Source organism: Rhinolophus sinicus, chromosome 14 (assembly GCF_057876585.1).
Source record: "Rhinolophus sinicus isolate RSI-liver-muscle chromosome 14, RSI-T2T, whole genome shotgun sequence".
NCBI classification, from domain to species: domain Eukaryota; kingdom Metazoa; phylum Chordata; class Mammalia; order Chiroptera; family Rhinolophidae; genus Rhinolophus; species Rhinolophus sinicus.
In genome coordinates, this window is record NC_142514.1 from 176000858 (window position 1) to 176014082 (window position 13225).

Genomic DNA, 13225 nt, shown 5'->3' on the forward strand with positions numbered 1-13225 from the left:
TTCTGACTGCCAGTCACCAGATGTAAGTGCTTGGAGAAGTCCCTTAATCTCCTGGACCCTCAGTTTCCTTATCTGTGGCGTGGGCATAAAAGCTTGCAGGTGGTTTTGAGGAATAAGTAAGATTGCTTAGGGCCTTGCCTGGCTCATGGCTCGCACCCAAGGATGCTAATAGCAGTGTGTTTGTGTCATCTGACAAGGCCATGTGGCACATGTAAGAGCTGGTGCCAGACTGCCTGGATTTGATCCTTGACTCTGCCACTTACTAGCTCTGCCCGGTGATCACCTAACTTCTCTGTGCCATGGTCACATAGGGTGACTGTCAGGATTAAATATGGTACTATACACAAAATGCCAACCTATGCACCTTAACGTGTGACAGAAGCCCCTGAGTTGACCTTTTCTACTTCCTTTTAATTGTATGCAACTCTCTGGGAACATTTGCTTCTAATGGGGACCTTCTTTGTTTCCACAGATGATATTTCCCGTGTCAAACTTTCAGTCCAGACCCATTCAACTGATGACTACATCAACGCCAACTACATGCCTGTAAGTAGGCAGATGTGCTCATAGCGTTGGCTGGTTGGCGTGACATCTTCAGAGCTCCTCTTTCTGTTTCGTTGCCATTGAGTACGTGTTGCTTTCCATTTCTAGGGCTACCATTCCAAGAAAGATTTTATTGCCACACAAGGACCTTTGCCCAACACTTTGAAAGATTTCTGGCGTATGGTTTGGGAGAAAAATGTATATACCATTGTTATGTTGACCAAATGTGTTGAGCAGGGAAGGGTAAGTATCTTTTCAAAAATTATTATTAAATTCATTCATTCATTTTTACTGCGGTGGAAGGGTATCTTAAAAACCATTTGTCTTAAAAAAAACCCAAACCCAAACATTAGCACCTGTATGCTTAGAAACTTGTTTTCTGTCTTCTTCTCTGCTAAGTGAAAAGTTAAAAAAAAATCTTAAAAAAACCCTGTTTTATCATTACCTTCCTGGGTGGATAAATATCAAAGTTGGTTAATAGAAGGAGTTGGGTTTGTGTGTGGAAAAACTCCCAGCTCCGCCCTCCTTTGGCTCTGTGAATGGGCAAAAACCCATCGTGTCGCTATGCAACCAGCTTCTTCATCTGTGAGATGGGGTATGCGACCAACTTTGTGATTTTCAAACTTGGTTTTTAGCACTGGAACCCTTGACGCAAAATCTGACTTATCCCCAGATAAAGCTCAGCAGTTTCCTCTCCCCTGTGATGGCCTGAAATCCTCCAGCCACTTCCATTAAAAATAAGGTTCCTTCTAGTGATAAAATCCCAGCTTTCCATAAATGCATTTGAGGAGAATTGGAAAACACATGCTAAATTCAGAAATCCTGTTTCCGAGAAGCAGGACCTCATGTTGCTCTGTGAATAGGTTTGTAGGTAGATTCATTCTTTGAAGAATAGGCAGGACTCGAGGCCCTTAGCTGGTGGCTCTCAGACCTGGGGGTGTTTGTCATTCAGAAGGTCTGAGGTGGGAACCGAGAACGGCCTTTCTGACAGGTCCCAGGGGCTGCTGCTTCTGTTGCTCCAGGACACGCCTGGAGTAGCACATCGTAGGTGACAGTGGAATCCTGTCAGGTGTCATTTCTTTTAATGTTCTTTGTTTCACTTGAATTGACCACCTGTGTTTCCAGCCCCAAGTATGTGTGAGGTCCTGTGTTTAGGGGCTAGGGATGGAGGAGGGAGAGGTAACAAAGAACAGTAAGAGATGGTTCCTATCTTCATATTTCTTGTGATACAGAAGGTTGGGCTCTGCACCCCTTTCTTGCATCAGGAGAACAGGCTGTTGTTGCAAACGAAAGAACATTCATTATGAATGCAAATAAACTTTATGGTGCTCTTCAGCCCAGGGTCTCGCGCAAGGAACATTCTTATAGACAAATGAAAATGACGTAGTACAGTTAATGGAGAACACGAAGATGAATTTAAATGGGTCCTTGGACCCAGACATCTGTTCTTAAAGCAAAACAAGCCTCCCAGGTGAATTAGATAACGAACCAGGTTCGGGAACCATCTGTAGTAAAGCACACCTGGGAAGGTTGTGTGTGTGTGTTTTTCATGCAGAAACGGGGGCTCAGTGTTGGCCAGATCTGATTTTTGAAGAGAAGCTAGAAATCTGGATTTTTATGAAAGCCTCCCAATTTAAAAAGAGTTGGTAACAATTGTAAAACAAACAACTAAGAAAACCAATTTTAACAGAACCCAACTAAAGGAGTGATTTAGTCCCTAACACCAGTTGTCAATATCTGGTCTCCCTGTGAGGCTTTTGTGATAACAGATGGCGTGATGTGAGTCTTTGTATAAAAATGCAATTTCATTCTAGACCAAATGTGAGGAGTACTGGCCGTCCAAGCAGCCTCAGGACTACGGGGCCATAACTGTGGCAATGACATCAGAAATTGTTCTTCCTGAATGGACCATCAGAGACTTTACAGTGAAAAATGTAAGTAAGAGGTCAAGATGGTTAGGTCTCATAGAAAATTACCATATATTAATTGTTCTGGGGGGGCGATACTTTTTAGGTTGTTGCTATTAACCAATACTTTTTAATGCACCCGAAAAAATATTTTGGCTTTCCTCTTTACAGAATAAAACAATTCATATTTATATATACTCTAAGGCAGCCCTTTAGCTTTACTTTCTTAAGGAGAATTTCCTAAGTTATTGTTGAATATCATGAACCTGAAAAGCACGGCTCCGTATCAGTAGCTCCTGTCCTCCCACTTCCAAGGGGTTTACTCATAGAGTTTTTGTTACAAACCAAAGCCATTTGGGATTATTTGGTTGGAAATATGACATCAAGAGTTGCCATTAGCTGTTGGAACAGTTTATGACAACAGTTTCATTAATAGGATTCCATGGCATGTACACGTGGCCTTCCTTGCTGTCCCCTGAAGTTATGAAAACAAATTCAATTATATTGTGTAGGCACTCTAAGAAGTCAGTTTATGTGTCCTTACTTTTTCTAAGGATGTTTAAAAGTACTGTGTTTCCCTGAAAATAAGATCTAGCCGTACCATCAGCTCTAATGCATCCTTTGGAGCAAAAATTAATATGAAACCCTATATTATATTATATTATATTATATTATATTATATTATATTATACCTGGTATTCTATTCTATTCTTTTATATTATATTATACCTGGTATTATATTATATTATATTATATTATATTATATTATGTTATGTTATGTTATATTATATTATATTATATTATACTATATTAAACCTGGTCTTATATTAAAATAAGACTGGGTCTTATATTAATTTTTGCTCCAAAAGACACATTAGAGCTGATGGTCCAGCTAGGTCTTATTTTCAGGGAAACACAGTAGAAGTAGTGTCAGGAAGGGCCACTGATAACTTTTGGTGAGGGTGTAAATTGGTATAACCCTTTGCAGTTTATATCAAGGACATACAAAAAAATGTCTATTCCCCTTTGATATGGTGATTCCAAATTTGACAATCTGTCCCAAAGAAATAATCTGAAATACAAGAGAAGAAGGCTTATTATTCGTAAAGATGAATCTCAGCATTATTTGTAATGGAGGGAAGATTTGGAAACCATGCAAATATCCAGCTTTTGGAGATTGGATTACTAAACTATAGGTTATCTAGTCACTGTGTCATTATTCAGCTATTAGAAATGATAGTGAGCTATGTAGACTATATAATTACCATGCAGAGATGTTAGAATATAATTAAGTGAATTATACTAGGAGATAAAATCTTATGCGTATTATGAGGAGCGCATAAAAGAAAAGCCTGGAAGCAGATTCTATGGAGTTGAATCATACGGGGGTGTTGGTGGGTTAGGTTCTAGTTTATGAGACTTGTCCTTGAAGATTCTTTGAGTCATGGATGCAGTGCAGTAGATTAAGTATTAACTCTTTACTCATTGCTGTGTCTCAGTGGCTCTGTCCTCCATTAATATTTCAGCTCCTCTCCTGGAGATGCAGTCAGAGCTCTTATCATGCACTGAGTTGCCGCATTCAGTGTGTGTTAAGAGCTCTGACTGCATCTCCAGGAGATTCACATGGCATTTAGTAAAATAGTACCTTTTGATTACAGAAAATGCATGTGTATGTTTTCCACTTGAAAAGCGGGAACATAACAGACAGAGTTAAACATTTCCTGGAACTGCCATCTCTAACCTGGGCTTCTTTGCCCCTCAGTGGAGATAATACTGAAAAGTCTGGCTTTCTCCTCTCTTACCTCTCCTGGCTGGCTTCTTTCTTTGGATGAATACTTTGGTTAACTTTGTGAATGTTGTGTTTGTGTGTGATGAGGCTTCACAGTACTTTCTCCCCTCTCTCTGCCTTTTTTCTTTACTGATTTTCATATTTTGAATAATGTGAATGCACTGCTTTTATAACGTATATGCATTTATACAAGTAAATAAGCTTTCACGGGTAGCTGTCATAAAGGAGACGGAAATGCCTGCAGTCCAGATGTAGGCATACGCGGGTGAGGGCAGTGCCCAGCTGTGGGCATACTGAGTCCAGTTGAATCAGGGACAGGAGTGGCCCAGTCTGGGCGGAGTTCTGGTCATTAAAGATCCATGCTTCACGTCCATGGTAGGAAACCAGTTTGTGAATAACAAACTGTTGTAGCAAGGGCTACTCTCTTTCATCTGTTGGATGTTGAAATAGATTTTTTGGGGGATGGGCTCCTTTCTCAAATGCCTACAATTCTAAATATTTCCTTGGTGCTTGCTAGTTGCTTATCACTTTATTAGATTCTTTGGAAGGTGTGAATTATGAGGCAGTTCTTGCCCCATACTTGTGTTTATGTAAATTTATTTGTAGTCAGTGACATTCCCAGGTGGGCTCAGGGATGGGTTTCATGAAGCGCTAAGGAGGTGTAGGTGTAAGAATGTGAGCACGCTATTGGCAGGAAACTGGTGGAAAAGGAAAGAGGTCTGAACTCAAAATCAGAGGATGAGGGACTTCTCCTTCTGGGGTAAGTGTTGGAGATGTCACTTTACTTCCCGGAACCTTCGCTTCCTTGTCTTTAAAGGGGGATAATAAACCCTCCTGCTTGGGCGTGTTATGAGGATTTGGTGAGCACGTCGAAGTCCATGCAAGCACTTTATTAGCTGTTGCCGCAAAGCAAAAGTCTAATTTTCAGTTGTAACCATTCCTGTCTAGCTGCCTTTCAGCTATCCGGTGTGGTTCAGCACTCAGGTACTGCTTGATTTCACTGTCTATCTGATGTTGCTAGGCGGCCTTTCTCTCCGGATCTCACCTCTTTTCTTGGCTTTTAGAACCAGACAAGTGAAAGTCACCCCCTGCGACAGTTCCACTTCACCTCTTGGCCTGACCACGGCGTTCCTGACACCACGGACTTGCTCATCAACTTCCGGTATCTTGTTTGTGACTACATGAAGCAATGTCCCCCCGAATCGCCAGTTCTGGTGCATTGCAGGTAGGCAGCTGGTGGGCACTCCATGTGTGACACACTTCCAAGGCAATTATCAATATGGACACTTTTGAAAAGCAAGGTGTGGGATTGAATGCAGTAGGCATTTACAAATTCAAGAAAGGTTTGGGTAAGTGTCCATGGACTTTCCCCTAAGCCCTGAGACAGGGGTTAGCAAACTACAGTGTGGGCGCCAGATCTGGTAGGCGCCTGTGTTTTCCGTTTTTAAGCCATAATGTATTTTAATTTATTTCTCATTTATACTATTTTCTTGTAAAATATTTAAACCTTACAAAAATATAGAGAATAACAATTTAATAAAGCATAACATGAGGCCATATATGTTCCTTTTTTGTTACTGATACATTATGGACATAAAGTCTCTGCTTACCAGTCTCCTATCCCATTCTTCTTCTTACACAGGTGAACAGGGTTCTAAAGTTGATCTGCATCATTCCCTTGCGTGCTTTTATATTTTATTACATACATATATCTCTATGGTTTTATATTGTTGTAAACTTTTACCAGATATTATTGTGTATACATCATTCTTCATTCTTCATGTATACCTGCTTTCTTCATTCAGCCTGTTTGTTATTTAACAATGTTGAAACACATAGTTCTATTCCTTTTATTTATTTAAAATATTTTTTGACATACAAAAACTGTAGATAGATTAATATATGCCACTTGATGAGTTTGGGGATAAGTATATACCCATAAAATCATCACTACAATATATTTGGTTCCCCTTTTTAGTAAATAAAGTTTTATTGGCACACGGCCACTCTCATTTGTTTACATATTATGGTTTTCAGCTGCAATGGCAGAAAGAGACCATTTGGTCTGTAAACCCAAAGATATTTACTGTCTGGCCCTTCACAGAAAAAGTTTGCCACTCCCTCCTCTAGAATAGTAAGACATTAGCTTTAAAGGTAAAGGAATTAATTTAAGACAGGAGAAAGGAGGGGCTTTGTTGCCCTATGGGGAATAAATTGATGAAACTTTCCATCCTTGTTTATGGTGGCAACTTGAATGGGAGTGGGATTCAAGAATCTCTAGCAAGGTGTTTTATCTGTGTCATTTGACTCCAAAGGCACTTTAGGACTTGGACCCCAGTCCCAAGCTGGTGCAGTGTGACTTGCTGGGGTTGCAGCTGAACAAATGTTTAATGATCCTGGGCATCGCACTGCAAGCCTGGTAGACATATATGCAGGGATGGGGCAATGTGCGAGTTGTACAGTAGAGTTAACACGGTGATGTGCTCATTTCCCCTTTGTTTCAGTGCGGGAGTTGGAAGGACGGGCACTTTCATTGCCATCGATCGTCTTATCTATCAGATAGAGAATGAGAACACTGTGGATGTGTACGGGATTGTGTATGACCTTCGAATGCACAGACCTTTAATGGTGCAAACAGAGGTGAGCTCAACATCTGTGTTTGACATCCCACCCTTCTTGTCCATTTTTAAAAGATTGCACCCTGTTACAAACTTGTGTTAAACCATTCACCCTTCCAGATCTTTCTGGCCCAGGGCCGTGACATAACACTGGATTTCTTTTAGATCCTAAACTAACATGGGATTGAACTACCCAATACAGTGACACATAGTACCGATATCAGCAATGGAGCTACAGACCTCGATATTATCAGGATTCTTACCTGGTCCACCAAATAATCTTAGCAAGTCTCTGAACTTTGGCGTCCGGATTTCAAACTTATAAAACTAATATTTTCCACTCTTCTGTTTCTAAGAAGCTCTTACCATCCTTAAAATAAGCTAATGAAATGGACTTATTAAATTTAATGCTGTGAAGTAGCATAATGCTGCTTTAAGCATCCATAGAGCAATGTGTCCTCACCTAGCCTTGCGAATGTTGAAGAATGCCAATTATCGTAGCCACAGGAGGATGCTGACCAGTTGAGAAAATGAATACTAGTACCTACAGTGTCATTTGTGTCAGACTGTTGGATTTGGCTTTCCCTGAAATGTTGCCGATAAACATGGGTTTTGAGGCATGGTCTCCACAAATATATTGGGAAATAGCCTTTCTCAAAGCTGTAGGGCGAATGTGCCTTGACGAGGATGAGAGCGGAATATTAATTTTGTATCAGGCTGTCGCCCTGTACCAATTTAGAACTCTGTGAATATGTGCTCTGTTTTTGAGTCCAGCAGGGAACATTCTAGAGGTCTGGGTACATTTTGTGCTTTGGGGTGAGTGGTGTGGTTGTGATAGAAAGAGTGGAATCTCCCTCCTGTGTTGGTCACAAGAGACATTTTCTTTTACCTACTATAATTCTATAGAGCAGCAGTTCTCCATCTTTCATTCTCTTTTGGGAAACACAGGAATCTTACACCTGCCTAGTTTCTTTTCATGTCCCTTTTTTCTTTTGAAAATATAAACCTGTTGCTATTAAAAAATCTGACAGTACAGGATTATATAGAATATGTTTTTTCTTTTCCCCCAATCCCACTCTAGAGGCAGCTGATGTTTACAATTTGGCTATATCTTCACAGACTTCTTTATATACAGCTGTAGGAAAACACATGTGTACACACATACTCACACACACAGACACACACGCATAAACACATGTGGAATAGTTTTTAAAAATTGAATCCTAGTTTATATAAAAGGCTGCCCTGTGATTTTTTTTCTCTTACAACATCATGGATATGTTTCTGGGTCAGCATATACCTCTTCTTCCTCTTTTTAGTGGCTCCCTGTAGCTTCTGATAACGCTTGCCTGCAGGGAGGTCCTCACCCAACTCTACCTCCATCATTCCCACTGTTACCCACCCCCTCCCCTGAGAAGCACGAGTTACTCCTTGTTCTGCACATTCTCACTAGTCAAGAAAATCTTGTAGGACTTTGATTATTTGAACGTTCATGTGCATTGTCACTTCCACATTGTTTCTTTGCCCTTTCCCAAGATTCTGGTATTGCTCCTTGGGTGTGAAACTGCACATGTAACTCATGACAAATGAGAACTTGGGGCTACCAGGGGCTGTGGATGGGTGGTGAGCTAGTCATCTACGTTCCTGGTTAACCATGGTAACCAGGAACCACTTTTTTTTCCCTTGAGAATTGTGAAAAACCATGAAAAGAGAGCTATGATTTATTTTCTTTGTCAAAACAGATTTTTTTTTTTTTAAAAAGACTGTTTTATCGGATTCACATGCGAAAGCCGGGATCCTGTTGGGTTGAATATATTTTAAGGTGTATTTTACCTACTGTATCTTGGACTGGCTGAGGGTAGGTGTGGGGAATCTGCCCCTCTGCCTGAGAATCATTGATGATGAGGCTCTTGCTCACTGTGGTTACCTCTTAACACATGTTAACTTGAAGTGTTCACTCTGGGGCAGATGGCGTTGAGGGGTGGAAATCTGTTTGAAAATAACCTTGGGTGCTAATCTCCGGGATCTGTGCTCATTTGTTTTCTCTCCTTCCTTTTTTAACAGGACCAGTATGTTTTCCTCAATCAATGTGTTTTAGATATTATCAGATCCCAAAAGGACTCAAAAGTAGATCTCATCTACCAGAACACAACTGCAATGACAATCTATGAAAACCTTGCGCCAGTGACCACGTTTGGAAAAACAAATGGTTACATCGCCTAATTCCAAAGGAAAGCCTTGTTGGAGTTAACTAGACCATCACACCCACAGAAAGGAAAATGCCGCGATGTTGACATGTTTTTATATGTCTAATATCTTAATTCTTTGTTCCGTTTTGTTAGAACGAATTGAGGGTGTGAAGCTGCACACCTAACACACGACAAATGAGAAGTTGGGGCTACCAGGGGCTGTGGTGAGCAAGTCGGCTACGTTCCTGGTCACTGGGATGAGTTCACTTTTTTTTCCTTGAGAATTATGGAAAACCAGGAAAAGTGAGCTATGATTTTTTTTTTTTCTTTTTCAAAACAGATTTTTTTTTAAAGACTATTTTATATGATCTACATGCTAACGCCAGGATTGTGTTGGGTTGAATATTTTTAAGTATCAGAGGTCTATTTTTACCTACTGTATCTTAGGATCTAGCTGATGGAAAAGACATACTGTGGATGGTTATCTTGCCGGGAGGGGTATGTGGCACCTCTCCAGCCTGGGTTTTCTATTTGAACATGTGCCTTTTCTGAATTATGCTTCCACAGGCAAAACTCAGTAGATTTCTATATTTTTGTATTGAATCTCATCATTGGAATATGTGGAATATTTAAACAGTAGTTTAGTATCAGAAGTCCAGCCTTCTCAGTAACATTCCTGTACTCGTTTGGTTGGGGGAGGCCTCTCTCCCCACTCCCCCTCCATCCCCACCCCCAGTTTAGTGCTATATTCTTTCTTCCTTTTTCCCTCCCAGTTTTCCCCAAAGACACATCCGTTGGTCACATTTTCAGCCCACTGGTTGAGTGAGAGTGGAAACTAAATATCACCTTGAGAATTTTGGGGGTTGGGGGAAAGCCAAGGAATCCTAGAGTGATGTACTCTCCTTGTTCCTGTTTTATCCTTTTTCTCATTTCTGTATTTGGTAAGAAGGATTATTTAAAGGTGCAATATGTGACTTAGTGATTCATGATACTCTAGGTTTTTAGTAACGTTTTACTCAGGTTGGCATTTTATGTGTGTCTGTGTGTCTGTATATGTGTGTGTGTGTTTAAAAGCGTGGCAATTTGTGAACACTTCAGTGTGAAAACAGTGTCAAATTAATCCCTCCTCCTTCAAAGTCCACTGGCTTTAGTCTATCTGCAGTGACACATATTGCTATCTACTGTGTATGTATATATATACGCATATATGTGTATATGTATACATTTATGTATACTAAACCTTTAAAAACAGTCATTCCTTTGAATTGAGGTGTACAAAGTTTGAATTTGTATCAAAGATGTAATTATTATTTCTAAAACCTCTTTTCACTATACTGCTGCTGTAATTACTTTGATTTTTTTTAAGTGTAGATTAACTTTTTTTTTTTTTGCTTCAGGTGTATATCCACCAAGAATTTCAGAATTTATGTGGATTTATTTTATTGGTACATAATCTGTAAACTCTCAAGGCATTAACATGAAAGGATTTGTTTCTTTTTATTTTATATTGTGTCTCAGGTTATATTGTGAAGAAGTTTTGAGTGTATCCTCCAGTAGGCAATGAAGTATACAAGGTCTTATGAAGGAATTACCAGGTCCCTGGAATTCTGTGGCCATTTGCCACAGTCAGAAATCCTGCTGTAAACTTAGGTCAAACGTTTCCTGTTGAAGATGGGAACGGGGTCTTCTCTGAGGGCCCTGGTCCCTGTTGACCTGTGGGAGCGCGTCTCCTGACCCCACCACGCTCCTCCACTCGCCTGCACTTTGGTAACTGACTGGACATGTGAGTGGGTATTTTAAGGCTGTGAAGGGTGAACCACAATGTATGACAGCCCTTGATTTGGTTCAGAGGTTTAGTGCTGTACGTCTTTCATCCCCCTTCCCCTTTGAGGTACTGAAAGGATTAAAAGGAGAGGTGGTGGTGGTGTCACGTTTTGGGAGAACCTTGCTTCCCAAATGGAAATTGCACTTTTTGCTGAATCCTTTGCTCCCTTTGGAAATAAGCGCTTCATTCAGTATCAGGCCCCTGAAGGAATGGGTTAGCCAGGCCAGGCTGGGTCCTCTTGACTCAACTTCAGAGGGCTTTCAGCTCTGTAGGTCTGAATCAGGGAAGCCAGGCTGTTCTGGGGTGTCGAGTGCAGCTGGGTTTGGGCGGATTGCTTCCAAACCACACTGGTCGGCCCCGCAATGCAGGCAGATTTGGGAGAGGTCCAGAATTTCATTCAGAAGTCCCTGTGCAGGATGCAGTTCTGTGGGTCACATCCCTCCCCACTCTAATTTGTCAGGAAGCCATCGTGATGGATGTCTAGGTGTCAAATCCCATGGAAAGGCTAAGCCCTGCCCTGCTCACATCGCTGCCATGGAGAAGTCAGAGGGAAGGACTTGGCTCTAAAAATCCCTTTAAAATTAATGAAAGCAACAATAATGATAAACATATTGTATAAAAACTCAAAACACAGAAACCCTCCTCCCTTCTGCCTGGTATGGGCTTGGGAAATGGGCCACTCCCGGACGTCATTCCCAGTCCCAGAGGAAGGCTTGTGCTGGAGAGGTCTGGATTCCAAATGGCAGGTCATATGAAGGTCACGATGCTTCTCTGCATCCTGAAGACGGCTAGGGGGCGGGGCCAGTGGGGGTGGTGAGGGTATTTATAGCATTTGAAAAGGGAAGATTACTGTGTAAATATACAGGGCATACAGGCGGGGTTGGTTCATAGGAAAGAGGAAGGTGCTTTTGAGCTCCTGCCCCAAACCCTCCCAAGAACAAAGAACTAAATTGAGGAGTCCAGTTGAATCGTGGAGATGGCGTGATCACCCTGTTTTAGCATTTGACAGTTACATAGAAAAAGGCAGCCAGGGTGGGATTCATGGTCAGTGAAAGGGCTAAAGATTGGTGGTTAATGGTTTGGGGGATTTGGGCCATTGAGCTCTTCTCCCCAGAACAAGGACATTTAGCCCCCAAAGTTAAATCTAGCGACACCAGGAGGGAATAACTTTTGGAGTCTGTTCTCTATGGCCATGTAGTGTCCTCCAGCTAGACTTTGGCATACTTGACTCCACTGGATTTGGGCTTTGTCGAGTCAGAGGCTCCTGAGGGTTGGGGGCAAACTATGCAGCTGATTCCTGTTTGCTTTTCATCTGGGATGAAAAAAACCTGCTTTTCTTTTGAAATGCTTGATTGTGCTTATTGAGCTAAACAAGACTCGGTGACTGATGCTGATTTGCCTCAAAAGTCCAAGTTCTGGGTTTTCAGACCATACAGAGGAGTCGAGCGTTCAACATACTGTAGCTTTTTTTCCCACGGGGCACATATGGATAGGATGTGTTGATGTAGATTCTAAAACTGTAATTTTCTTGTAACTATTTTGGAATGATGCATATTTCTAATGTTTGTTTATACTTGTACAGAGTATTGCTGTTGGTTGCTTTTTTTTGTTTTTAAGAAAAAAATGGCCTGAAAAAAACTTTTTTAAAAAGACTTACAAATACCAAATATAAAAGATGTCAACACATCATGCCTTTGTGTGTTTCTTTTCCCCCTCCTCCTTACTTGATGTCCACACTATTTCATTTACCACATGGTTTACTGGCCTGCATTCAACTGGGGTAGCCTGAACAAAAACACGTTTCCCTTTTATGTTTCCCACGTCGTATTAGTTTGCGTGGGCAGCTGTAATAAGTACCACCGCCTAGGGGGTTAAACGACAGAAATTTATTTTCTCACAATTCAGGAGGCGAGAAGTCCGAGATCAAGGTGACAGCAGAGTTGGTTTCTTCCAAAGACGCTCTCCTTGGCGTATAGGTGGCCACTATCTCCCTGTGTCTTCACGTGGCCTTCTCTCTGTGTGTTCTGTGTCCTAATCTCCCCTTCTTACAAGGACATCAGTCTCATTGGATTAGAGCCCACCTGAATGAACTAATTTTACCTTAATTATCTCTTAAAGACACTATCTCCAAATACAGTCACATTCTGAGGTACTAAGGGTTAGGACTTTAACTTTGGGGGGACATAATTCAGCCCAGAACACATCCAGGGCGACTGAATAAGAAGATTTGGAAGAAGTGAGTGTGCATCTAAGATGTGACTTTATGCTCTCAGAGAAGGGTCGGGTGCATGGGTCTACACATGGACAGATAGCCGCGTGGTGGTGGCATACGTCCCTCAGGCAAGTCCCCAGGG

The 13225-nt window shown here is 41.3% G+C and overlaps 1 protein-coding gene across 1 annotated transcript in view; it reads left to right on the forward strand.

Moving 5' to 3' along the window:
- Nucleotides 1–12557, forward strand: part of PTPRJ (protein tyrosine phosphatase receptor type J) — a 154745-nt gene extending 142188 nt beyond the window's left edge. The window contains exons 20-25 of the mRNA XM_019743598.3: nt 473–546; nt 652–786; nt 2358–2477; nt 5304–5464; nt 6744–6879; nt 8922–12557. Coding sequence (XP_019599157.3) covers nt 473–546; nt 652–786; nt 2358–2477; nt 5304–5464; nt 6744–6879; nt 8922–9080 — 785 coding nt within the window. The 3' untranslated portion in view covers nt 9081–12557. The remainder of the gene's footprint in view (nt 1–472; nt 547–651; nt 787–2357; nt 2478–5303; nt 5465–6743; nt 6880–8921) is intronic.
- Nucleotides 12558–13225: the final 668 nt, after the last annotated feature.